At 38.6% G+C, this 24,462-nt stretch overlaps 1 protein-coding gene across 30 annotated transcripts in view; it reads left to right on the forward strand.

Annotated features, from left to right (window-relative positions):
• Window positions 1-24,462, forward strand: part of SEC31A (SEC31 homolog A, COPII coat complex component) — an 81,701-nt gene that overhangs the window by 7,205 nt on the left and 50,034 nt on the right. For 29 of the 30 annotated variants that reach the window (XM_059147692.1, XM_059147949.1, XM_059148125.1 and 26 more), the window contains exons 2-10: window positions 4,011-4,093; window positions 5,187-5,310; window positions 6,865-7,063; window positions 8,295-8,390; window positions 9,481-9,621; window positions 11,607-11,749; window positions 15,266-15,365; window positions 17,943-18,104; window positions 18,301-18,453. In XM_059147692.1, the coding sequence (XP_059003675.1) occupies window positions 4,015-4,093; window positions 5,187-5,310; window positions 6,865-7,063; window positions 8,295-8,390; window positions 9,481-9,621; window positions 11,607-11,749; window positions 15,266-15,365; window positions 17,943-18,104; window positions 18,301-18,453 (1,197 nt within the window). In that variant the 5' untranslated portion in view covers window positions 4,011-4,014. Of the gene's footprint in view, window positions 1-3,647; window positions 3,730-4,010; window positions 4,094-5,186; window positions 5,311-6,864; window positions 7,064-8,294; window positions 8,391-9,480; window positions 9,622-11,606; window positions 11,750-15,265; window positions 15,366-17,942; window positions 18,105-18,300; window positions 18,454-24,462 lie in introns of those variants that run through there. The other variant, XM_059147863.1, reaches the window with a different exon arrangement.

Genomic DNA, 24,462 nt, shown 5'->3' on the forward strand with positions numbered 1-24,462 from the left:
AATTAGAAAACAAAGCAGAATTAATTGGCTGTTTGAAAATAGACAAATCGCTAGTTAAATTAATCAATTATTTAAGAGGAGAGTAGGGGGAACAAAACACAAATATATGTAATGAATAAAGACTAATAATCATAAATAGCAAAAATTTAAAGAATTGTGAGTGTCGTTCAAGTCTAAAAAATGAGAAACTCTGTAAAAAAAAATTGGAGGAATATCATAGGAAAATATAATTTACGAAAAATGACCTTGAATAAAAAATTTCAAATAGATCAATTTCTATACAAGAAATAGAGAAAATTAGCCGAGGAGAAACTCCTCTCCAAAAATCATCTGGCCTGGATGTTTCATGAGAGAATTCTGCTGAATCTTTGAAGAACCAATAATTTCAGTGCTGCTGTTGAAACTGTTGCAGAGCATAGAAGAAGGAAAACTACATTTTGGGGTTGCCTGGGTGGCTTAGATGGTTAAGCATCTGTCTTCGGCTAAGGTCACGATCTCAGGGTCCTGGGATCAAGCCCCTCTTCGGGCTCCCCGCTTAGTAGGGAGTCTGCTTCTCCCTCTGCCTCTCACTCGGCTCGTGCTCTCTCAAATGAATAAATAAAATCTTTAAAAAAAAGAAAACTATATTTTTAACGGAGTATAATATTGATATCAAAACTTGACATAGAATCCATAAAAGAAGAAAAGTATAGATAAAATCTTCGTTACAATTCCAGAAGCAAAACTCTGTTAAACAAAGGGAATCTAGCAGCACATTACTAGAATAATACATCATGAGAAGTTTATTCAGCGTAGAAAAAGATAGTCCATATTAGGAAATCTATTAATATAATCTGTTTTATTGATAGACCTATGAAGAAGAATCTGCGGTCATTCTGATTACCTCATGAAAAGCATTTGACAAAATTCAAGACCCAGTCTTTTAAATAGCATTCAATAAAGCAGTAATTGATGACTATGTTCCTCACATTATATACATTTATATTTGTGCATATGTGTGTATATTTCAAAACCTGAAGTCTTGTCCCATGGTGATACAGTAGGCTTTCCCACTAAAGGAAAGAACAAGATAAGAAATCTCACTGTTATCACTAGTGCTTAATATGGTAGTACAAATGCTATTAACTTTTGTACAACTTTTGTACAGGAAGACAGTTGGGTGGGGGTGAGCCACATTTACGAACTAAAAGATAAAATACTTAAGAATAAACAAACCCACGATGTCAAAAAATTTAAAGTAATACTGAAAGAGAAAGATGGCTTAAAAGACAATATGTTCTCATTGGAAAGATTCAACATTGTATTATTTTCTCCATAAATTAACATAGTAATTTGATGCAGATTTGATAAAAATATTAACATTCTCTTTTTTTGGGAATTAGACAAAAACTGTTCAAAGTTTATGTAATAAACAGTGATAGCAAGGGAAACAGTGTAGGAGAGAAGCAATGGATAAGGGTTATGGGAATCATGTTCCTGTAAAGTCTGAGTATTGAAAACAGGACAGTGCTTGGGGTGCCTGGCTGGCTCAGTCGGGAGAGTATCTGATCTCATGTTGTGCTCATTTTGGCAGCACATATTCTAAAATTGGAATGATCATGGGGTTGTGAGTTCAAGCCCCACATTTGGTATAGCGATTGCTTAAGTAAATAAACTTAAAAAAAAAAAACCTGGAATGTCTAACATGTAAATAAATAAGTGGACATAAGGACTGGAAATCCAGAAATACACCTAAATATATCCGGGAATGTAGATCCTAACCTACATCCTAATACGTATAGGAATAAAACATAAATAGTAAATCCAGAAGTAAACCTAAATGTAGAAACTTAGTAAAAGTGGTATCATAAAATTGTAGGAAAAAGACTTTTCAATAAATGCTTTCATTATTAAAACACACACACACACACAACTGAATGTATATTGTATAGCAGTATGTATTCCAGGTCCTGAGTCAAATATAAATGAAAAAAGCCACAAATGAATGTACTTAGAAGAAAAATATGGGTGAATTTTTTCATAACATTGGCATGCAGGCCTTTTTCCCTAGTCAAAATTCAGGAACCACTTTTTAGAAAGTGATGAATTTGACTATTAAAGGATGGCACATCTATACAATGGAATATTTTTCAGTGCTAAAAAGAAATGAGCTATCAAGTTACAAAAAGACAGGAATTTTAAGTACCTGTTGCTAAGTGAAGGAAGTCCATCTGAAAAGGCTGTGTACTATATAGTTATAACTAACATTGTGGAAAAGGCAAAACTTGGGAGAGAGTAGAGAGATCCGCGGTTGCCAGGAGAGAGGACGAGAACGGAGGAGAGGGGTAAAGAGGTGGAACACAGAATTCTGGGGGCAGGGAAGCTTCTGAATGATATTCTGAGTCTGGATGGATGGATTTGGGTGGGTGAATATGTGTCATTATTCGTTTGTCAAAACCCATAGAAAACCCAAAGAACCCTGAAGTAAATCGTGGACTTTGCTTGATAATGATGCCTCGGTTGGGGTTGGATTCCGGCAAATGCACTGTGGTGCAGGGCGCTTTATGGTGGGAGGGGCCGGGGTAGGGATGGGGGGGTGCTCCGTAGTTTTCACCCAGTTCTGTGAACCTGAAACTGCTCTGATAAATAAAATCTATTTTTAAAAAATAGCAATCTTGTGAAACGTAAAAAGGAAAAACCCATAACCAAAATAAAATAAAGTCTGACAACCCAATAAAAAAATAGGCAAGTAAAACAGACAGGAATAGACAGAAAAGGACAGAGAAGGAAATGTGGATGGCCTATAACCATATAAAAAAGATACGCAACATTATGGCATGAGAAATTCAAATGTTAAGTACTCAGAGTAATCATTTTTCACCTATCATTGGTAAAAATCAAAGTGTTACTCTGACAAGGCTGGAGGGGAATGTGAAAAGGTACAGTTATCATGGAGGGCAACTTGGCAATAACCGTTAGAATTAAAATTGAATTTATCTTTAACCCAGCAGTTTTACTTCTGGAAATTTATAGCTATCCAGGCCCATGAATGAAATAACATGTACCTATAGGTATTTATTTCAGCATTCTTTGTAAAAATAGCAAAAGATTAAAAACAACTCACAGAGGGGCACCTGGGTGGCTCAATCGGTTAAGCAACTGCCTTGGGCTCAGGTTATGATCCTGGAGCTCCAGGATCAAGTCCTGCATTGGGCTTCCTGCTCACTGGGGAGTCTGCTTCTCCCTCTGACCTCTCTGCTCTCATTCTCTCTCTCCCTCTCTCAAATAAATAAATAAAATCTTAAAAAAAAAAAAGACTCACATATTCACCAGTAGTGAACTAAGTAAGTAAATGATGGTGCTTCTTACAATGGAATACTGTGCCATGTGAATGTATTCACGTACAATAACAAAATTGTTTTGTTTTGTTTTAAGGTACAACACAGTACTTGCTGAATTTTTAGACCAAAGTAACGTTAAAGAGAATGTATAAACTAGTGGTGTGTGCAGTTGTAGCTTGGAATGACCAGCTTCTTAAAATTTCTGCTAAATTTATCTTTAAAATCTGTAGGCTTACTGTATTCTTCCCTGTAATTAGCCTTTAAAATTAATTCTTTAAACTGCTCTTAATCACTTAGTAATTCTGGCCCAGGAGGATGTACCTTGTTCATTGCATGCTCTCTTGTACTCTGACACGCTGTCACCTGTCCTTACCTGAAAGTGTGTTGCAGGGGAAGATCAGTCCCTCAGGTACTACCCTGTATTGTTTCTGTTTTTTTCCAAACTGATTCTTCAGTCAAAGGACTATAAGTTGTAAAACAATTAGAAAAGCCCTATAGTTGTCTCAAAATAATTTAACAAGTTTTTCTTCTTTCTAATACTGAATGTTCCCAGCAAATGATACCTAAACCAGTTTGATTTATTGGCATTTGGACTAATGAAGTAGTGGTTGGTTCAGTGTATTTCTGTGTTAAAAAATTGTGCTCTATGTTACATGTTCAGTATATTTCTATGTAAACTATTTTCTTTAGGAGGATGAAGTTAAAGGAAGTAGACCGCACGGCCATGCAGGCCTGGAGCCCTGCCCAGAATCATCCCATTTACCTAGCTACCGGTAAGTTCCACAGAGAGGAAAGAGTGTAAATCACTTAATTTCTTCTTTTCCACATTTGGCTTACTCATACCTGTCCTTTAAAACTTAACTTCAGGGGCGCCTGGGTGGCTCAGTGGGTTAAAGCCTCGGCCTTCGGCTCAGGTCATGATCTCAGGGTTCTGGGATCGAGCCCCACATCAGGCTCTCTGCTCAGCAGGGAGCCTGCTCCACCCCCCCTCTCTCTGCCTGCTGCTCTGCCTACTTGTGATCTCTGTCTGTCAAATAAATAAATAAAATCTTTAAAAAAAAAAAAAAAAACAACTTACTTCAAGCCCCTCTCTTCTAGAAAGCTTCTCCTTCCCTAATGAAGTAACTCCATCGTCCCTTTCAGCTGAGTTTAATGACCTTCCTCTGTGTTATCAGCACCTTGTTCATCATAGCCTTAGTCATGATACTGGCGCCTGGGGGCTCGGTTGGTTACGTGCCTGCCTTTGGCTCAGGTCATGATCTCACGGTCCTGGGATTGAGCCCCACATGGGGTTCCCTGCTCAACGGGGAGTCTGCTTCTGTCTTGCTCTCTTTCTCTCTGCCCCTCCGCCCCACTTACACTCTCTCTCTCAAATAAATAAATAAAATCCTTAAAAAAATCACACTATATTTACAGAGTCTTCCTCACTTCATAAAAGTTACTTTTCATCTTCATTCCTCAATATTAAGCACATGAGATAACATGTAAAAAAAAGTTAATACCAATTTGAATGAAGAACAATTTTGATGCTAGCATTTTTATATAAAAATAGTTACATCATTTATGACTATAAGCGGAGTAAATCAAGAGACTGTTTTTACAGAGAGTTTTTAAGATATCTGTAGGTTTAAAGAGTTACCTGCACCATCCATTCTTACAAACATTGTCTCCAAGCCTTGTGTCAGAATTCATTGCTACAGGAATTTGAGCGATGTTCAATGGCATGCATCCTGAGATGTTAGTCACTAAGACCGCACTCATGAGTGAGATCATTGGAAAACGTGCATTTACTTTGTTTTGTTTTGTATGGTTTTCTCTGAGTCTTTTATTTTTGCACTGTACTTACCATAAATGTATTTTCCGTAGGAACATCTGCTCAGCAGTTGGATGCAACATTCAGTACCAGTGCTTCCCTCGAGATATTTGAATTCGACCTTTCTGACCCGTCCTTGGATATGAAGTCTTGTGCCACCTTCTCTTCTTCTCACAGGTATGAGACTGATGAATTTTATTTTATTTTATTTATTTTTTTTTTTTTAAAGATTTTATTTATTTATTTGACAGAGAACACAAGTAGGCTGAGAGGCAGGCAGAGAGAGAGAGGAGGAAGCAGGCTCCCTGCTGAGCAGAGAGTCCGATGCGGGACTCGATCCCAGGACCCTGAGATCATGACCCGAGCCGAAGGCAGCGGCTTAGCCCACTGAGCCACCCAGGCGCCCGAGACTGATGAATTTTAATTTCACATTATTTATCATTGGGGTTATTATGTTGTGGTTGATGCCTCGTTTGTCTATAAATACGTTGTTATTGGAAACTACGTAGAAGAAGACCATCAATGACATGAGGTATTTCATGAAGAAGTATATGAGTGAGTTTCTGTGGAAGTAAAGGAAGGGTGTGTGTGCTGTTGACTCGTTTACTGACAGCTGACGTGTAGGATAGGAAGGAGAGGCTCGATTTTCTCGTTGTTTTTTCCTCATGATACAGTAGGCATGCTGTCTCTTACTTCCTTTTCTCAACTGTTTACCAAAAAAAGGATAGGCATGGCTTAAAAAAGGGGTAGTTGGATGAATATGAGGGTGTTAAAAGTGATTATCTCTGAATGGTAGGTTATTTTTTTCGTTGTACTTTCTGTATTTAGAAATACATATCACAGAGATTTTTGTTGACATGATTTCTGATACAGTAGGTATCTGGGTCATCTTCCCAAGTGCTTATGATAAGGTGTTATCATAATGCAGGAAAAGGACATTTTCATTTGAGTAGTAAAATATGCTTTATTGTCCCAGTAGTTTGGCCGATTTTGGTGAAGAGATTGTACTCTGGCACATGGCGTCTCATGGGACCTCATATTTTTCAGAGCTCTCCCACTATGATGAGAACTCCAAATACCTTTTGGCTATCAGTTTTCCCACTCACCACCGCTTGTGTCATTGTATACCTCCATGCCACCTTCATCTTTCATCTCCTAGCCAAACCATAATCTTTATTCTCCATCAGTGGGGATACTTGTCATAATAGATATCATTTTGATGTCGCTTTTCCACCGTTGGAATACATTACTTTTCTTAGAAAATTTTATATACCTCCTTTGGCACTTCTACTACTTTGCAGACTACTTGTCAGTGAGTACTTCTGTAGTCAAATAATATCAAAGGAAATGATTGATTAGAGCTCTGTTTTACAAATGAACCAAAAGCAGCTTAGGAAGATTCAGTATCTTGTCTAGGGTCTCACAGTTTCTAAGTGGTAAAACCGTTCTTAATCCTATACCTTTTGACACACAAATCAAGTATACTTTCTGACGCTATGTTACCTCTACCAGAAACTTTTTACTCTCCAGGATTATAAAATCAAAATGCACATATGAATATAAATAAAAACTAAAATGCCATTTCACCAAGTCGTGCATGGTTACAAGGAATAGAGGAACAGCAGTGTTTTTAGATTATTTATGAAAACACATGGAATGAAATACATAATTTTGAATGCTTTCTCTTATCCTTTTGACTTATATCAGTTATTTACTCCTTTTCTCTTAAAGGTACCATAAGTTGATTTGGGGCCCTCATAAGATGGATTCCAAAGGGAATGTCTCTGGAGTTCTGATTGCAGGTGGTGAAAATGGAAATATTATTCTTTACGATCCTTCTAAAATTATAGCTGGAGACAAGGAAGTTGTGATTGCCCAAAATGACAAGCATACCGGCCCAGTAAGAGCCTTGGATGTGAATATTTTCCAGGTTAGACTTCTGATGTTTATTCATAACTCTTGAGACATGCACTGCTTATTTGAAATAGGCATACGAATCTGCTGTGCCTCAGTCTTGGAACTGAAAGCTAAAAATGTGTGCCCGTGCAGGCTGATGAGCGAGTGTATTTTCTTGAATAATGGAGGGTTCAGAGTTGGGATCAAGGTAAATGATGATAACTCCATGGAGGGGATCAGGCAGCGCAGAATCAGTCAGTCTACTTTTGCCGTCCTAAGCATAACTTAATGTTAATTATATAAATGTATAGGTTTGCAAATACCTTGAGTTAATAGAACATTAGAGCTTAACAACCGAAACATGAATATTATCTTAAGAAAGTTTAAAATAGTTATTTTTCTTATATTATAAATAAATACTTAGGGTATAGAAATACAACCTGAGCTTCATTTCTGTAGTTTATGGTGCCAGCTCTTTAGATGAGATAGTTAGTTGCTTTGTATATGAGTTTAAACAGCAGCTGCTTGCTGGGTGGTGTCTTCGGTTATAGGCGGTTACAACCGTAGAATTCCTCTGTTTTCATAGTCAGGTGTCAGTTGATGAAAGAACTTATGAGAGTGAGTAACAAAAGATGAAAGCCAGTATATGAAACCCATTATCTTCCTGTACTTCATGTCACAGGGTTACAGTCTTTTTGACCCTAAAGGTATGCAACAGAGATAACCTAGAAGTACTGCCACCTAGACCAAAATGGAGTGTAAATGCACCAGAAAGACCTGAGGATTTAAGACAGGAGATTTTACTAGCCCTGTATGGGTCTGGCGGCAGAAGCTGGCTTTGAGGTGTCTGGAGATAGATACCATTATTTTAGGATTCAATTATTTGTCTGAAAAAGTAATTGATTTTGCCTGTTTTTTGTCTCTCTCTCACAATCAGATCCCCTTCCTGCACAAATGATAATCCCCACATGGTTGCATGATTGTTTAAGAATTCATCCATATAATTATTTTTTTAATCTCTTGTATTTTAATATCAGTAGACATACTGTCTTCTTGGTGAAATAGAATCTTATAATATGCTTCTTTGAAAAACCATTGTAGTTTCAGATTATTATGCATAGCATTTAGGAAATCATGAGGTTTGGTTCTTTAATTAAGTAGAAAAGTTGTATACCCTAAAACTGATAGAGCGTTCTATCTCTGAAGTTATTCAGAGTTCTCTTAATTATACTTAAATGTTGTTTCATTATTATTTCTTATTGCAGACTAATCTGGTAGCCTCTGGTGCTAATGAATCTGAAATCTACATTTGGGATCTCAACAACTTTGCAACGCCAATGACACCAGGAGCCAAAACACAGGTATTGCATTGATTCTGATGTAATCAAAAGAACCAGCTGATTCTTTAACACTTTATTTATTTCATTTTTTTCACACAAAATATATTTGTTTAAAATCAGTGTTTAGATGTTACTGATTTTCCTTCAGGATAGCAAGGTGTTAGTAAACGTGTTCTTTGAAGTATCAGTGAGTACTTCCATAGCAAATATTTATTCAGTGCTTACCACCCGACACTGCTTTGATGTATTCGACATGCAGTTGTGAATAAAAGAGACAAGTCTTGGATTACTTTTTAAATACAGGAATTTATATAGTATAGTATTTTATGTTGTATAGTATTTTGATGATATCTAATCTTGGAATAAAAATCATAGACTAGAAAGGAAACTTATTTTTTAAGAAAAAAACAGCTCAGCCCCTTTCCTGTGCATTTCTGTAAGGTAAGAAAGAACAGTCTTCCGCTTGCCTCTGTGAAGTTTATGGTCTATAGACTACTCAGATTGAGGAGCCATTAAAATGGATCCCAGCATTCTGGCTATCTTGGAGGGGGTATAATGCTAGCATGTGATCTACCATTTATTTTTATTTATTTATTTTTAAAGATTTTATTTATTTATTTATTTGAGAGAGAGAAAGAGAAGGGAACACATGGGGGTGATAGGCAGAGGGCAAGGGAGAGACAGAATCCCCAGCAGACTCAGGACCGGAGCTCAAATCGAGAGTCAGACACCTAACCCACTGAGCTACCCAGGCACCCCGAGGCTGTAACTTTTGCTCTGCGTAGTTGTCCATCATACTGATCAATGTCTACTTTGTAGTTCATTATCTACCTTGTGGGAGTTGCAAATTAAGAAAAAGTGCTTAATTTATAGCAGGAGCTTAATAAATGGATGGTGAATGAGACAGTATTAAATGCGGTAAAATACTTGAATTGGTGCGTATACTGAGCTTTAAATTGTATTATATTTATTGAGAGTCTATGAATATAAAAAATTTGTGGAATAAATGGTTCAGATTTTAATTAATTCATTTTTTAAAAAGAAGCATCAGATTTTGTACTTCATTGGATCATAAGTGAAAAATGGTTTTCAGTAGTTCCTTCCTTTTTAGCCTCCAGAGGATATCAGCTGCGCTGCGTGGAACAGACAAGTTCAGCATATTTTAGCATCAGCCAGTCCCAGTGGCCGGGCCACTGTGTGGGATCTCAGAAAAAATGAACCTATCATCAAAGTCAGTGACCATAGTAACAGGGTAAGGGCGTGATTGGTCATGTGCAGAGCCGTGCTGTGTTCCTGCCGTAGCTATTTCTATATTGTCAGTGTTGACAACACATCAAATTTTGTGAAGTCAGTTGCTATCTATTCATGGGCCGATCATGTTGGATCGAGGTTTTTTCCTTGGGGAAGATAATAAAATTTCTGATAAAACATGTTGAATACTGCTAATGATGAAGAGAGAGATAGTTAATTAAATTCCTTAATCCATGTTTTACTGGTTGTTCTTACTTGACTAGCTATCTCAAAGCATTATAGCAACTTTTTATCTTTAGCTTTCTCTGGAATATATGAATTTTTCCAGCTAGTAATTATATGACTGTGAACTTGTGGTTTCCAGACTCCTGGCTTCACCTTTTCTGATTAGGCGCTACTTAAATGAGCTGATATCTCCCATTTGCCCAGTAGATGTAGCTGTACAACACATTAAATTTTTGACCTTACAGATTCCTTAATACTATGTCCTAATGTGCTATTAAATAATTTAGACATAATTAAATGGCTTTATCTTGTTAGTTTGTTTTTCAGTACATTGTTTAGTTTGACATTTTAAAAACAAGTTTGCCTAAATCAGAGAATACATACATAACTTAACAATAACCAAGGTGGGGGGAACAATAACCACAGAAAACTATTGAGAAAAATATTTCTTTAGGATACTGTTTTTCAATGAATTAGGAATTTTATTATTATTATTTTTTAATATTTTATTTATTTGAGAGAGAGAGAGAGATCACAAGCAGGCAGAGAGAGAGGGGAGGAAGCAGGCTCCCTGCTGAGCAGAGAGCCCGGCGTGGGGCTAGATCCCAGGACCCTGGGATCATGACCGGAGCGGTAGGCAGAGGCTTTAACCCACTGAGCCACCCAGGCGCTCCTGAAATAGGAATTTTAAAACAAATTTTAATTGAATAAATTATACAATAAGCATTGCCATTATCTTTAGGAATGTTCAGTAGGATATGAATGTCCAGGTAATTCTTAGTAATACTGTTAATTTATTCCATGTAAAAATTGAAATGGTAGCTATTGCTTTAGATATTCTGTCTTGATTTTTTTGACAAAATAGAGGAAAGGTATGAAACTTTTTTGTTATAATCTTTTTTTATTATTATTATTTATTTATTTATTTGAGAGATCCAGCACACTCCATGGGGGAGGGGTAGAGGAGGAGAGAAGCAGACACTCCACTGAGTGTGGAGCCCCGTGTAGGGGCAATCCCGGTACCCTGAGATCATGACCTGAGCTAAAACCAAGAGTCAGACTTCTGGCTGACTGAGCCACCCATGGACTGTTACTATAATCTTTTACCTGTTTTCATTTTTCCCAAAGTATTAAATTGTATTTAAATTTATATAAAACTTTCCCACCAGTTACAGTATTGACCAGTAAACTCATTTTTGGTATAGAATTATTCTGGTCCAGAATGGTGCTGTGTATCAAATAGCTGGATGAACTGAAAACATTAAAATTTTTTATTTGGGGGGGCGCCTGGGTGGCTCAGTGGGTTAAAGCCTCTGCCTTCGCCTCAGGTCATGGTCCCAGGGTCCTGGGATCGAGCCCCACATCAGGCTCTTTGCTCTCCGGGAAGCCTGCTTCCCTTGCTCTCTCTGCCTGCCTCTCTGCCTGCTTGTGATCTCTGTCAAATAAATAAATAAAATCTTTAAAAAAAAATTTTTTTTTTTTTTTTAACTTTTAAGAGTCCTGTTTAAGGCTGTTGAATAAAATTTCATAGTTTTAAAGAGACAGCATAGCTTGAAGGTTGCAAATGCAGGCTCTGGAGGTAGCTGTCAGGATTCAAAATTTAATAGCTTTAGGTTTTGTTTTTTCTTGTTGTTTTTTAAAAAACTAAGCCTGAGCTGATGTTTTCTACTATTTGTTTCAACAAAGGCATGTTCCTTAAGCTCATTTTGGCTCTTCATAAAGTAGTAGGATTGATACATTGTGAGCCTTAACTCTCTGCAGATGCATTGCTCTGGGTTGGCGTGGCATCCCGATGTTGCGACTCAGATGGTCCTTGCCTCTGAGGATGATAGATTACCAGTGGTCCAGATGTGGGATCTTCGCTTTGCTTCCTCTCCACTCCGTGTCTTGGAAAACCATGCCAGGTATCATGCTGTACTTCTAAGGAACTTGATTCTTTATTTTTAAAAATACATTTACTTATTATTTTTGAATTATCAGATAATTGTTTTTATTTTATTTTTTTTTATTTTTTTTTTTTATTTTATTTTTTTTAAGATTTTATTTATTTATTTGACAGAGAGAGATCACAAGTAGGCAGAGAGGCAGAGAGAGAGGAGGAAGCAGGCTCCCTGCTGAGCAGAGAGCCCGATGCAGGACTCGATCCCAGGACCCTGAGATCACGACCTGAGCGGAAGGCAGCGGCTTAACCCACTGAGCCACCCAGGCGCCCTAGATAATTGTTTTTAAATTAAGGAATCTATTTTGTCTCTGTCTTGTAAAATTCAGTATAAATTATATGTATTTGAAGCAATAGTCGTCAGATTTTCTGTTCTCAAAAATGGTAGCCAATTCATATTATAGTAATAAAAAATGTGATAAAGGGTTTTCCACTCCTTTTTTCAGTTATAATGAATAGATTACAATTCCAGTATGCCACAACATTGTAGGACAACTCTCTTGACATCATCCAGTTTACTAGCATCATAATACTGATGTCTTCCATAACATTCAAGGACACGCAGCGGTTTAAAAGTTTGTTTTATTTCTAATTGTCTATTTTAATTTAAAAGTATTTTTGAGAAATTTGCGTTATTCTGCTGTTAATTTAATTTTATTTATTTTCTATTTTTTATCATTTTTTAGAAGATTTATTTATTATTTATTTTTAAGAAAGAGTCAGAGCCTGAGAGCAAGAGTGGGAGGGGCAGAGGGAGAGCGAATCTCAAGGAGACAGCACCGAGCCCAACGTAGGGCTCGATCTCACACCCCTGAGATCACAACCTGAGCTGAAATCAAAAGTCGAACCCTTAACCAACTGTGCCATGTGGGTGCCTGTGCTTTTAATTGTAATAAATGTGCAGATTCTCTAAAAAGATATGAGTGGGGTGCCTTGTTGGCTCATTTGATAGAACGTGCAGCTCTGGTCTCTGGGGTTATGAGTTCAAGCCCCTTGTTGGGTATAGAAATTACTTTTTTTAAAAAAATGGTTAAAAAAATTAAAATTAAAAAAAAAAGTAAAAGATTTGCAAATTTTCTCAGGTTTGGTAGCTTTAAATTTTTTTTTTAAAGATTTTATTTATTTGTCAGAGAGAGAGAGAAAGAACGCACAGGCAGACAGAGTGGCAGGCAGAGGCAGAGGGAGAAGCAGGCTCCCTGCCGAGCAAGGAGCCCGATGTGGGGACTCGATCCCAGGACGCTGAGATCATGACCTGAGCCGAAGGCAGCCGCTTAACCAACTGAGCCACCCAGGTGTCCCGGTAGCATTAAATTTAATTGTAAATTAGCATGCTTCCTAACATTGATATACAGGTACTCAGGGAATTTATATGTATTTGTTTAACAGTTTTAAACAAGAAACAAATCCCTTTTAATGTTATAATATTTTCTGAGTACTTTTGGACTTTCTTGTTTAAGGATATATAGACTAAAGCTTTAAATTCTGTTTTCCCACTGGGTAGTGGATTTGCACACTAAGAGGCCTTAAAGTTTGTGACCTCTCCTTAACTTTATGTAAAGGAGAAAAGAGTCCAGTAAAATGCAATTCTGTTTAGATATTACTGCTTCAGTCAGCGTTTTAGCAAAGAAGGGATGATTGGGATAAGTTGTAATATTTTTCCCATGTTAGATAAGGTTTTGTTCATTCATTCAACATGTACTTCTTGAACATGTGCTCTGAGCCAAGCACTATGCTACGATTCAGTGATATAACAGATAAAAATCGCTGCCCTCGGGAGGTTTGCGTAATAGTGGAAGGACACTGACATTTGTACAATATGTGAAGTGTACAAGCACTTTAAATACGAAGTCAGTTAATCCTCATAACAAGTCGATGGTACAGATGCCATTAGCCCATTTTACGAATTGGAAATTGAAGCTCAGTAAGGTAAACTTGGCCTAGATCACATAACCAGTCAAGTGCTGACTTCTGATCAAACATTCTGATCCTGGAATCTGTGCTCCTTGTTTTGTTTTGTTTTGTTTAGATTTTACTTATTTATTTGACAGAGAGAGACACAGCGAGAGAGAGGGAACACAAGCAGGGAGAGTGGGAGAGGGAGAAGCAGGCTCCCTGCTGAGCAGGGAGCCCGATGTGGGGCTTGATCCCAGGACCCCAAGATCATGACCTGAGCCGAAGGCAGATGCTTAACACCTGAACCACCCAGGCGCCCCTAGAACCACCTGAACACCTGAACCACCTAGAGTGCCCCTAGTGTCTGTGCTATATCTACTGCCAGTTTTAGGTGTGATCACAATTTAGCAAGACAGAAGACTACACTGAGCTGCAGGAGCAGATCAACTCTCTATTTTCTCAGTTTTCTCCTTCTAATAATACATGCAGGAGGTGGCTTAGATGAGATTTACAGTCCTTTCCTGCTCTATAATTCTGTGATGTTTTTTTCTTTAATACCTATAAGAACATAATGGTCTTTTTAAATTTTTTTTTAAGAATTTATTTTATTTATTTGACAGAGATCACAAGTAGGCAGAGAGGCAGGCGGGGGCGGGGGGACCCTGAGATCATGACCTGAGCCGAAGGCAGAGGCTTAACCCACTGAGCCACCCAGGTGCCCCCATAAATGTTCTTTAAAATGTGATATTAAATATGTATGAATTTCTTTGAAAGGCATTCTTGACAAGCTTGAAATTCTTGACATGTGTGATTGGATTCTAAAGGGGGAGCAGTTAGAAAGTATATTGATGCAGTTGGAAATTTGGATATGGACTATATGTTTTAAAATACTGCATATAAATAAGAAATATTTTCAGTATGTAATTGTATTGTGGTTATGCAGAAGGATGATTTTATCCTCAGAGGTAAGTGTGGGGGTGACGTGTCATAATATCTCTAATTAACTCTCAAATGCTCAGTGTATGTATGGAGAGAGAGAGAAAGCCGCATACAGTAAATGTGGCCAAACCAGTGAGTCAAAGTGAGGAGTATAAGGCCATACATCGTACTGTCCTTATAATTTTCACAAAGATTTTAATTTTTTAAAAACTAAAAGATTAGAGGGGCTCCTGGGTAACTCAGTCGTTGAACGTCTGCCTTCGGCTCAGGTCATGATCCCAGGCTGCCTGCTTCTACCTTTCCCTCGCCCTCCTGTATGCCCCTGCTTGTGTTCCCTCTCTCACTGTCTCTCTCTCTGTGTCAAATAAATAAACAAAATCTTCAATAAAATAAAATAAAATAAAATATTAGAAACAAAATGCAGTCTTAATTTGGGTTCTTGTCCTTTACAGTGTTTTCCTGATTCTGAGAAGATACCGAATGTCTTCTTGGTGATCAAAGAGTGTACACATTCCTAAATTACTTTCCATGAAGATTATATGAAATTATACTTCTCTTAGCAACATGTGTCTCCAGAACCTAGACAGGAATCATTTGGAGACTTGGTTTTCTGAAGATTAAAAATTTCTTCACCTTGTGTTTTTTATAGGGGGATTTTGGCAATTGCTTGGAGCATGGCAGATCCGGAATTGTTGCTGAGCTGCGGAAAAGATGCTAAGATTCTCTGCTCCAACCCTAACACAGGAGAGGTGTGAGGAGGAACCATTTCTCAGACTATAGCTACTATAATGTATTTTTTTAAGATTTTATTTATTTATTTGACCGAGAGAGACAGTGAGAGAGGGAACACAAGCAGGGGGAGTGGGAATGGGATAAGTAGGCTCCCCGCGGAGCAGGGAACCCAGTGCGAGGCTCCATCCCAGGGCCCCGGGATCATGACCTGAGCCAAAGGCAGCTGCTCAATGACTGAGCCACCCGGGCACCCCACTATTACATATGTTTTTGGTAGCCGAATAAGAAATTTTCCATATGGATTCTTTAGTGCATTAATATAGTTAAGGACATGGAGATAGAGATACGTGCGAAATGTTAATCTAGGAGAGATTTTATCAGGAATATTATTTAACCCTCACCTGTTTCATCCAAGAAAGTCAGCCATTGAAATAGTATTTTCGAAATTAGTAATCATCCCCTACCGTCCATTTCTTTTTTTTTTTTAAGATTTTATTTATTTATTTGCCAGAGATCACAAGTAGGCAGAGAGGCAGGCAGAGAGAGAGGGGGAAGCAGGCTCCCAGCTGAGCAGAGAGCCCGATGCGGGGCTCGATCCCAGGACCCTGAGATCATGCCCTGAGCCGAAGGCAGTGGCTTCACCCACTGAGCCACCCAGGCGCCCCCCTACCCCCCATTTCTAATAAAAAGATGTTGACCCACACTCAGAAATACTTGGTTTGATTTATTTAATGTGTGATCTCTGGAAATCAGTGTTTTTAAAGCAGGAGTGTTCAAGGTTTGGGTCTTTTTCCTACCTTACCATTCCTGAAGAGCCTCTCTGATTTTTGGAAATGAGTTGTATGTTTTTAATTTCTCTTCTGAACTATACAGCAGGAATATACTTTATAATATTTGTCATATGTTCTATACATAGAAATTTAGATGTGGGAAATTTATTTCTTTTCAATATAAATGTTTTATAAATGTAACTTGATTGCTTTTAATCTCTTTAGATTAAATTAATGGGCAAAAAAATCTCGTTAAGTATTTTAAAAATTATTTTTCTTAGTTGAATGAATGGTTTCCGTCTTGTCAGTATTTGGCAATAGACCATAGATTTTTGTTTTTTAGGTTTTATTTTTTACTTCACTTTTTTAGATTTTTATGTATTTATTAGGGAGAGCTCACACACCAGTATGGGGGAGGGGCAGAAGGAAAGAGAAGCAGGCACCCCTCTTTGATAGGTTTTAATATATAGAAACAAGCACTTTTGTTATTTGATTTGTGGTTTCAAGTTTTCTAAAAGAAGGTAGAATCGTTCAAGTTAGGAAAGATAGGAGAAAAAAATTAAAGTAAGTTTTCCCTCATATGTTTGTGGACCAAATAATAAAATCTTAAATTTTATAATGTGCCTTTCCAAGTGAGTTCAAAATCATGGAAATTACTGTTCTAATTTTATCTGTTCTATGATTTGATAAAATGAATTTTGCTTATGATTAGTTGCGTGTGCTTGGACATTAAAGCCATAAACTTTTAGTATATGCTGGAAATAAAAAGTTTATTAGATTTTTTTTACTCAAGTGTAAATTAGGAATAGAACAGTGATTTAAAGAACCTGAATAATGAGTCTTATTGACCAATGTAAGCCTTAAAGGTGAGTAAGCTAGGTACCTTTTTACTTAATTCTGTTTTCTTATAAAACTGAACATTTCAAATATCCCACGAAGTCAAAGTTAGTTTGACTTCTTAAAACCATAAAACCGGGGCGCCTGGGTGGCTCAGTCGGTTAAGCATCTGCCTTCAATTCAGGTCATGATCCCAGGATCCTGGATCTAGCTCCTAGTCCGGGAGGCTCCTTGCTCAGCAGGGAGTCTGCTTCCCCCACTCCCTCTGCCCTTCCCCTTGCTCGTGCTTGTGCCCTTTTTCTCTCTCAAATAAATAAAATCATTAAAAACAGACATAAAACCTATCCTCCTGTGAGCATCAGTTACCATCACACTGAGTTAGCAATAATTACTACATTGTAAAGGTTTTATATCAACCACTTGTTTACAGTTTTTCTATATTTTTCTCCTTCTAAAGTGTTTATGCTAAACCTGTTTCCATTCTGCAGTAAGATAAATGATGTATACATGGTTTTGCTTGACTAAAAACCAAATTTCTCAGTGAATTCTTCCTTCTTGAGGTTATTTTTTAACTGTGGTCTTCAGATAGCCTAAATATGATTGTCTGGATCTTGGCAAGTAGCAGAGTTGGGCAGGAGACCAGACCGTTCTCTCTTAGAGTTTTTAACAAGCTGACTCTGATTTGCTCTGGTCATTCAGATGCATCTGCTACTACCACCTCAATAAAAACGGAAAAACCTTCGTTTTTAATATGTACTTATTTTAAATCTGGTCACAAGTTTGAAGAAGCATTCATTTTTATCCTAACAGCTTACCATAGTGGACTCCTTTTGTACTTCAAATGAATTTTTATGATTGTTTTTCCTGGTTCAACAAACTTTCTAAAAGGAAGTGTTTCATTAAGCTGCGCATGTGGATCACACTCATTCACGTGTTTTGGGTGTCGAGTGGCTTTACTGTTTTCTGACCCTTGTTGTCGTTGCCTAGGTGTTGTATGAACTTCCCACCAACACACAGTGGTGCTTTGACATTCAGTGGTGTCCCAGAAACCCTGCTGTCTTATCAGCGGCTTCCTTTGACGGGCGGATCAGCGTGTATTCCATCATGGGTGGGAGTGCAGACGGCCTAAGGCAGAAACAAGTTGACAAGGTAATACGAAGTGTTAAGATGTTCAATTACAACACTTGAAAAATTCCATCTTGCTTAATTATTTGAAGATGACTTTATGGATCAGGGCTACTGATTAATGGGATGCTCGTGATAAAAATATGTCATGCGTATGACTTGAAAACATGCAACAAAATTTTGTGTAAGTTACAAATTCTCATGTAATTATGTTTTTTAGCTTTCATCGTCCTTTGGGAATCTTGATCCCTTTGGCACAGGACAGCCCCTTCCTCCATTGCAAATTCCTCAGCAGACGGCTCAGCATAACATAGTGTTGCCTCTCAAGAAGCCACCCAAGTGGACCCGAAGGCCTGTTGGAGCTTCCTTTTCTGTAAGTGCATTCGATTCAGCACAGAGGATTTCTCTTGGTAAAGTGCTCTTAGAGGGTCACTCAGGTGGAAGAGAATTGAGATGTGTTAAGTTTTTCTCACTCAAAATGGCTTCTCAGAAAAAATGGGAACTTATCTTTTTTTATTTTACTTTAAATTGTGGTAAGATATAGATGACATAAAACTTACCGTGTTAACCATTTAGAAAGACACAGTTCAGTGTCATTAAGTACATTTACGTTCTCGTGCAACCTTTACACTGTCCATCCCCTTATTAAACTTCAGCATTTTTTTTCTTTTTTCTTTGGAGGAAGGTCTATCTGTGTATTCTTCCTTCCTTTATTCCTTCCAACTTTTTTTAATTGCCAATTTCTTCTTTTTTATAGTAAAAAAACATGTAGCGTAGAATTTGCCATTTTAGAGGCGCCTGGGTGGCTCAGTCGTTAAGCGTCTTCCTTCGGCTCAGGTCATCGTCCCAGGGTCCTGGGATCCAGTCCCACATGGGGCGTCCTGCTCAGTAGGACGCCTGCTTCTCCTACTCCCCCGCTTCTGTTCCTTCTCCCAATGTCTGTCTGTCTCTCTGTCAAATAAATAAATAAAATCTTAAAAAATGGGGCGCCTGGGTGGCTCAGTGGGTTAAGCCTCTGCCTTCGACTCAGGTCATGATCTCAGGTTCCTGGGATCGAGCCCCATGTCGGGCTCTCTGCTCTGCAGAGAGCACCCCCCCACCAACCTCCCTACTTATGGTCTCTTTCTGTCAAGTAAATAAATCTTTTTTAATAAAATCTTTTTAAAAAACTTGCCATTTTAACCCTTTTTAAGTGTGCAGTACAGTATGTTAACTGTATACATTTGTTGTGCAACAGATCTCCAGAACTTTTTTACCTTACAAAACTGAAACTCTTTTCCAATTAAACGACAACTGCTCTTTTTCCCTTCTCTAGCCCCTGGTAATCACATTCTACATTCCGTTTCTGAGTTTAACAACTTTAGATACCTCATATAAATGGAATCCTGTAATATCTGTCTTTTTGTGATTGTTTTGTCTCTCACAGCATAAGGTCCTCAAGGGTCATCCATGTTGCTGTGTAGGACAAGATTTCCTACTTCTAAAAGGCTGAATAATAGTCTACATTTTCTTTATGCGTTAATCCATCAATGGACATTAAGGTTGCTTCCCCCTCTTGCTAGTGTGAATAATGCTGCGGAGAACATTTGTGTGCAGTTACGTCTTTTGAGATCCTATTTTTGATTCTTTTGGATATATACACAGAAGTGGGATTACTGGATATTATGGTAATTCTGTTTTTAATTTTTTGGGGAACCTCCAAATAGTTTCCCATTTTCCCGCACCATTTTTTACTCCCATCAGCAATGCGCATGGGCTCTAATTTCTCCACATCCTCGGTAACAGTGTTATTTCCTGTTTGTTTAGATAACAGTCATCCTAATGGATATGAAATGATACCTCATTGTGCTTTGATTTGCATTTTCCTGATGAGTAGTGATGTGAATCTCTTCATGTATCCGTTGGCCATTTGTATGTCATCTTTGGAGAAATGTCTGTTCAAGTCTTTTGCCCATTTTTTAAAAAATCAGGTTGTTTGGGAATTTTGTTATTGAGGTGTAGGGGTTTGTTATATATTCTGAATGTTAACTCTTGACCAGATAAATGATTTGCAAATATTCTTCTCCCATTCTGTATCTTTTCTACTCCGTTGTTTGTTTCCTCTGCTGCACAGAAGCCTCACTTGTCGATTTTTGCTTTTGTTGCCCGCGCTTTTGGTGTTACGTCTGTATCGTTGCCATATTAATGTCCTCGAACTTCAGCTTAGAAAACCCTGGCTGTCTTTACAAACCAGAAAGAAGAGATAAAGTTCTTTCCTTTTTTTTTTTTTTTTTTTTAAATATTTTATTTATTTATTTGTCAGAGAGAGAGAGAAATTGAGCATGCTAGCACAGACAGAGTGGTAGGCAGAGGCAGAGAGAGAAGCAGGCTCCCTGCCGAGCAAGGAGCCCGATGTGGGACTCGATCCCAGGACGCTAGGATCATGACCTGAGCCAAAGGCAGCCGCTTAACCAACTGAGCCACCCAGGTGCCCCTAAAGTTCTTTCCTAAATATTCTTACTGCGCTACTGTTTTTAAGTCTGGCCTAGAACAGTCTGTTGTCCAGTGTTGGGTCACATTCTTCATTCAACCTACAGGTACAAGAAAACTTCATTTGTGCTATTATTAGTAGCTAAAGGGTATTTTTTAATAGCTAAAATGTATTTACTTACTGTATTTATTAGTGTGCCAGCCACTGTTCTAAGCATTTTACATATAGTGTAACTCATTAAATTCTCACAACTGCCTATAAAATAGCTACTACTGTTAGCCCATGTTGTAATAGAAAGGCACAGAGGAATTAATAACCTTGCTAATCTTACAGTTACGAAGGTTTGAAGCACTTCTCCTGCCAGTCTAATCAGATGCCTGTTGTACCTAACGATGAGAGTGAGTCCCTTGGTAATAATGCCTAAAACAAAGATACTAAACTTCCATTATTTGGGGCACCTGGCTGGCTCAGTCAGTAGAGCGTGCAACTCTTGATATTAAGGTCATGAGTTCAAGCCCCACATTGGGGGGTAGATTTAAGTAGATTGCTTAAAAAGATAAAAATTTTCAAAAGCTTATATTATTCATTTTCCCAGTCATCATAACAGAATTTATATACATCATAGAATTATGTATATTTAAACCTTTTTTGTAACTGAATGAATGATGTCCTCTGCAGTTACTGTTGAGTGCTTGCTATCATTCTTTTATTAATCAGGCTCAGAAGTTCTCTTTCGGCCTCTAATGTCATTCCTCAGGTCCAGACGCTGCTCTCCTTATAAATCTCTTGGGTTTAATTCTTTCTATTACTTGGCTGTTACTCTGCCTAATTCTTCATCTTATCACACTGAACTGTTACATGACTGTAACTTGTCTGTTCCCCTAATCTATACTACATCTGTCTAGTCTGGTCTTCCTAAAATAGACCTCTGATTGTGTCACTCATAAATCCGTTCTTTGGATGTAATTAATGTTCTCATCCCTCGTGTGCACTTTTATCTACTCTGCGGACTCCTGCTTTGGAATCTTTTCCTTTGTTTGTGACTTTTCTTTTCTTTTTTTTTTTTTTTACTGAATACTAACCATTCATCCAGTTAGTTCCTTCCTTCCCTAAGTAACTAAAACAATTATTATTATAAAACTGTGTGCAGGGGCGCCTGGGTGGCTCAGGGGGTAAAGCCTCTGCCTTCGGCTCAGGTCCTGATCTCAGGGTCCTGGGATTGAGCCCTGCACCGGGCTCTCTGCTCAGCGGGGAGCCTGCTTCCCCCTCTCTCTCTTCCTACTTGTGATCTCTCTCTCTCTCTCTCTCTGTCAAATAAGCTTCTTGAGGACAGACTGTCTGTTTCTCAGGTACGTTCCAGTGCCTGAACTGGTCCCTGACAGACAGGAGATGTTCCCTTTGTATTTAAATGTCTTATGAGTGAGGAGTGACCGCCTTTCCATCCGCATTCACCCTTCTCCTCTGGCTGGTACTCGAGTATTATAAAGCTGTAAATAACACTTACCCATACGTGTTTAGAACCACGTGAGAGACAGAGATCCAGAACAGCAGCTCTAGTGCGGCCGTAGGTGGGCACGGAGGCTCTAGCTCAGCCGCACAGCCTTAGCGGTCTGATAACAAGCTAGAACGTAGTCTCCAGAGAGCTGGGCCTTCTGTTTGCCACTCTGTCCCCAGGGTCGGATTTCGTAAGCGTGTTTGTAGCTTCACCCCTGTATTAGGCGTCCTTACTCACCTAGTTACGGGCAAATCCGGTACTCTTGGCCTTCCCTTGAAGGTGCAGGCAGCGATCCACGGGGACAATTGTCTAGGCGGGGAGACAGCTGTAAAAAGTGCCGAGAGGCTGGCGTGAGTAAGCCTGCTGCATCTCTTCCCCGAAGGATGCCAGTCAGTCCTCCCCGAGGACAGCGTGAGGGACAGAGAAAGGCTCGCGGGTTTCCTCCTCTGCTAGTTCCTCTTACAGAGTACAAGGAAAATGCCCTCTGTGGACATGAGCGGTAGAATGTCAGAGGCCCCTCCAGGGTTTTTCGGTTACCAGTGAAGTTTTAGAAGTTTGTGTTGTCTTTAGGATTATCTTAATGAATGTAAATAATTTACCTGAACATCCGTGTCTTGATTTATCAACGTCATGTAGTACGAATTGAATCTCTTCTCTGTAGTAATGAATTAGTGCACTTATAGACTTCCTTCCAGTTTTTCCAATTTTTTCCCTTTCCAAATTTTTTACTTTTGCTAATTTTTGTAAAGTACATACTTTTGCTAATTTTGTAAAGTACATAGTACATTGTTAAGACTTTAAAAAATTTTTATTGTGTTCAGTACCAATATTTAAGTTTTCTTTTGGTCAGTTTGAAAAAATGATGACTAACAAGCAGCGCTTACATTATTTTTTTAATGCTTCTTTCTTTTTTCCTTTTTATATGTTTTTCGGTGTAAATTCAGTTAATTGACATGGCACTCGCATTATTGTGATTATGTAATGGTGTAATATTATTACCTAGAACCAAGTATGTGAATAAGCCTCTTGTGAAATCCTCCTGTGAAACCCAGTTTTGGTTTTGTTTCTGGGGTGGGGTTGCAGTTTTCACCAACTTCCCTAAAATGTGGGGAAACCCAGCAGTTTTGCCCTTTTGTGAAGTCTGTATCATTTGTAGTATTATCTGCTGCTCATTTAGAGCTTACAAGTGCCTGTTGTATCCAGTTTTATTCTCATGTTAAATTCCGTAAGTAGAGTGCTTAATGCTTTGTTGGTGTTTCAGTTTATGTAAAAACAATAATCCTTGTACCAAAATGACTGAGTATAAAGAACCAGATTTGGTCCTCTGTTTCCTCCTTTACCTGTATTTATTGATATATATTTATTGATATATAATGAAGATACGATGCAGATAGTAGCCGCTTACTTGCTATGTGCAAGGCAGGTATTGGGTACAAGAATGAAGTAGACACAGAACCACAGTCCCTGTGAGTAGAGGAGAGGCAGAACTTTGCACCTGCCCTCCTAGAGTTTTCCTCTGGACCTGAGAATTAAATTGATAAAGACAGATTAACAGGGGAAGAGCATACAGGCTTTCTGCACACCTGGGCTCCCGTGGGGAAATGAAAACAAACAAGTGGCAAAATCTAGTGCTTATGTACTAGGTTGGACAAAGAATGGCCGTTGTGGAAAAGTAACTCAAATATTTAGAGAGACTAAAGGGAGGTAATGTTATTTAACCAGGTCTGTTTGTGCAGGTTTCTTTCCCCCTCTGGTGATAGGAATGTTTCTTCCCCCCGGTATAGAGAGGGCAGCTGTCACATGGGAGTTTTATCTCCAGCTTTTGGGAAGAAAAGAGCAGGTCAGGACGCCCTTCCTTCCTGCTGTTTTCCAGGTAGTCCTTGGCTTGGAGTAGTCCTCATGCCAGAACGCAGATTTTGGAGGGGCATATTCTGCCTCCCTTTAAAGCTTGGAGCCGAGAACAGAGGGTGAGGCACATACATATAAGCTAGTAGTTGAATCGAAAGAGATCTCTAATAGGGACGCCTGGGTGGCTCAGTGGGTTGGACCTCTGCCTTCAGCTCAGGTCATGATCTCAGGGTCCTGGGATCGAGTCCCGCTTCGGGCTCTCTGCTCAGCGGGGAGCCTGCTTACCCCCGCCCCTGCCTGCCTCTCTGCCTACTTGTGATCTCTGTCTGTCAGATAAATAAATAAAATCTTCAAAAAAAAAGAAAGAGATCTGTAATATATTGATGGCGGATATGAGGTGGAAGAGGTGGCATTTCCCCGGGCCTTGAAGAGAAGTGAAGTTGAGTATGTGCAAGTTAGTAAAACAAATAGGTGAGAAACTGTGAGGCACAGTAAATGGAACGTTTTCTCTAGAAGGCAGGTGGTGTGAAGAACCACCGTGATTGGAGGCTGGAGTCAGGTCGTGGAGT

The sequence above is a fragment of the Mustela lutreola genome, chromosome 1 (assembly GCF_030435805.1).
Source record: "Mustela lutreola isolate mMusLut2 chromosome 1, mMusLut2.pri, whole genome shotgun sequence".
Lineage (NCBI taxonomy): Eukaryota > Metazoa > Chordata > Mammalia > Carnivora > Mustelidae > Mustela > Mustela lutreola.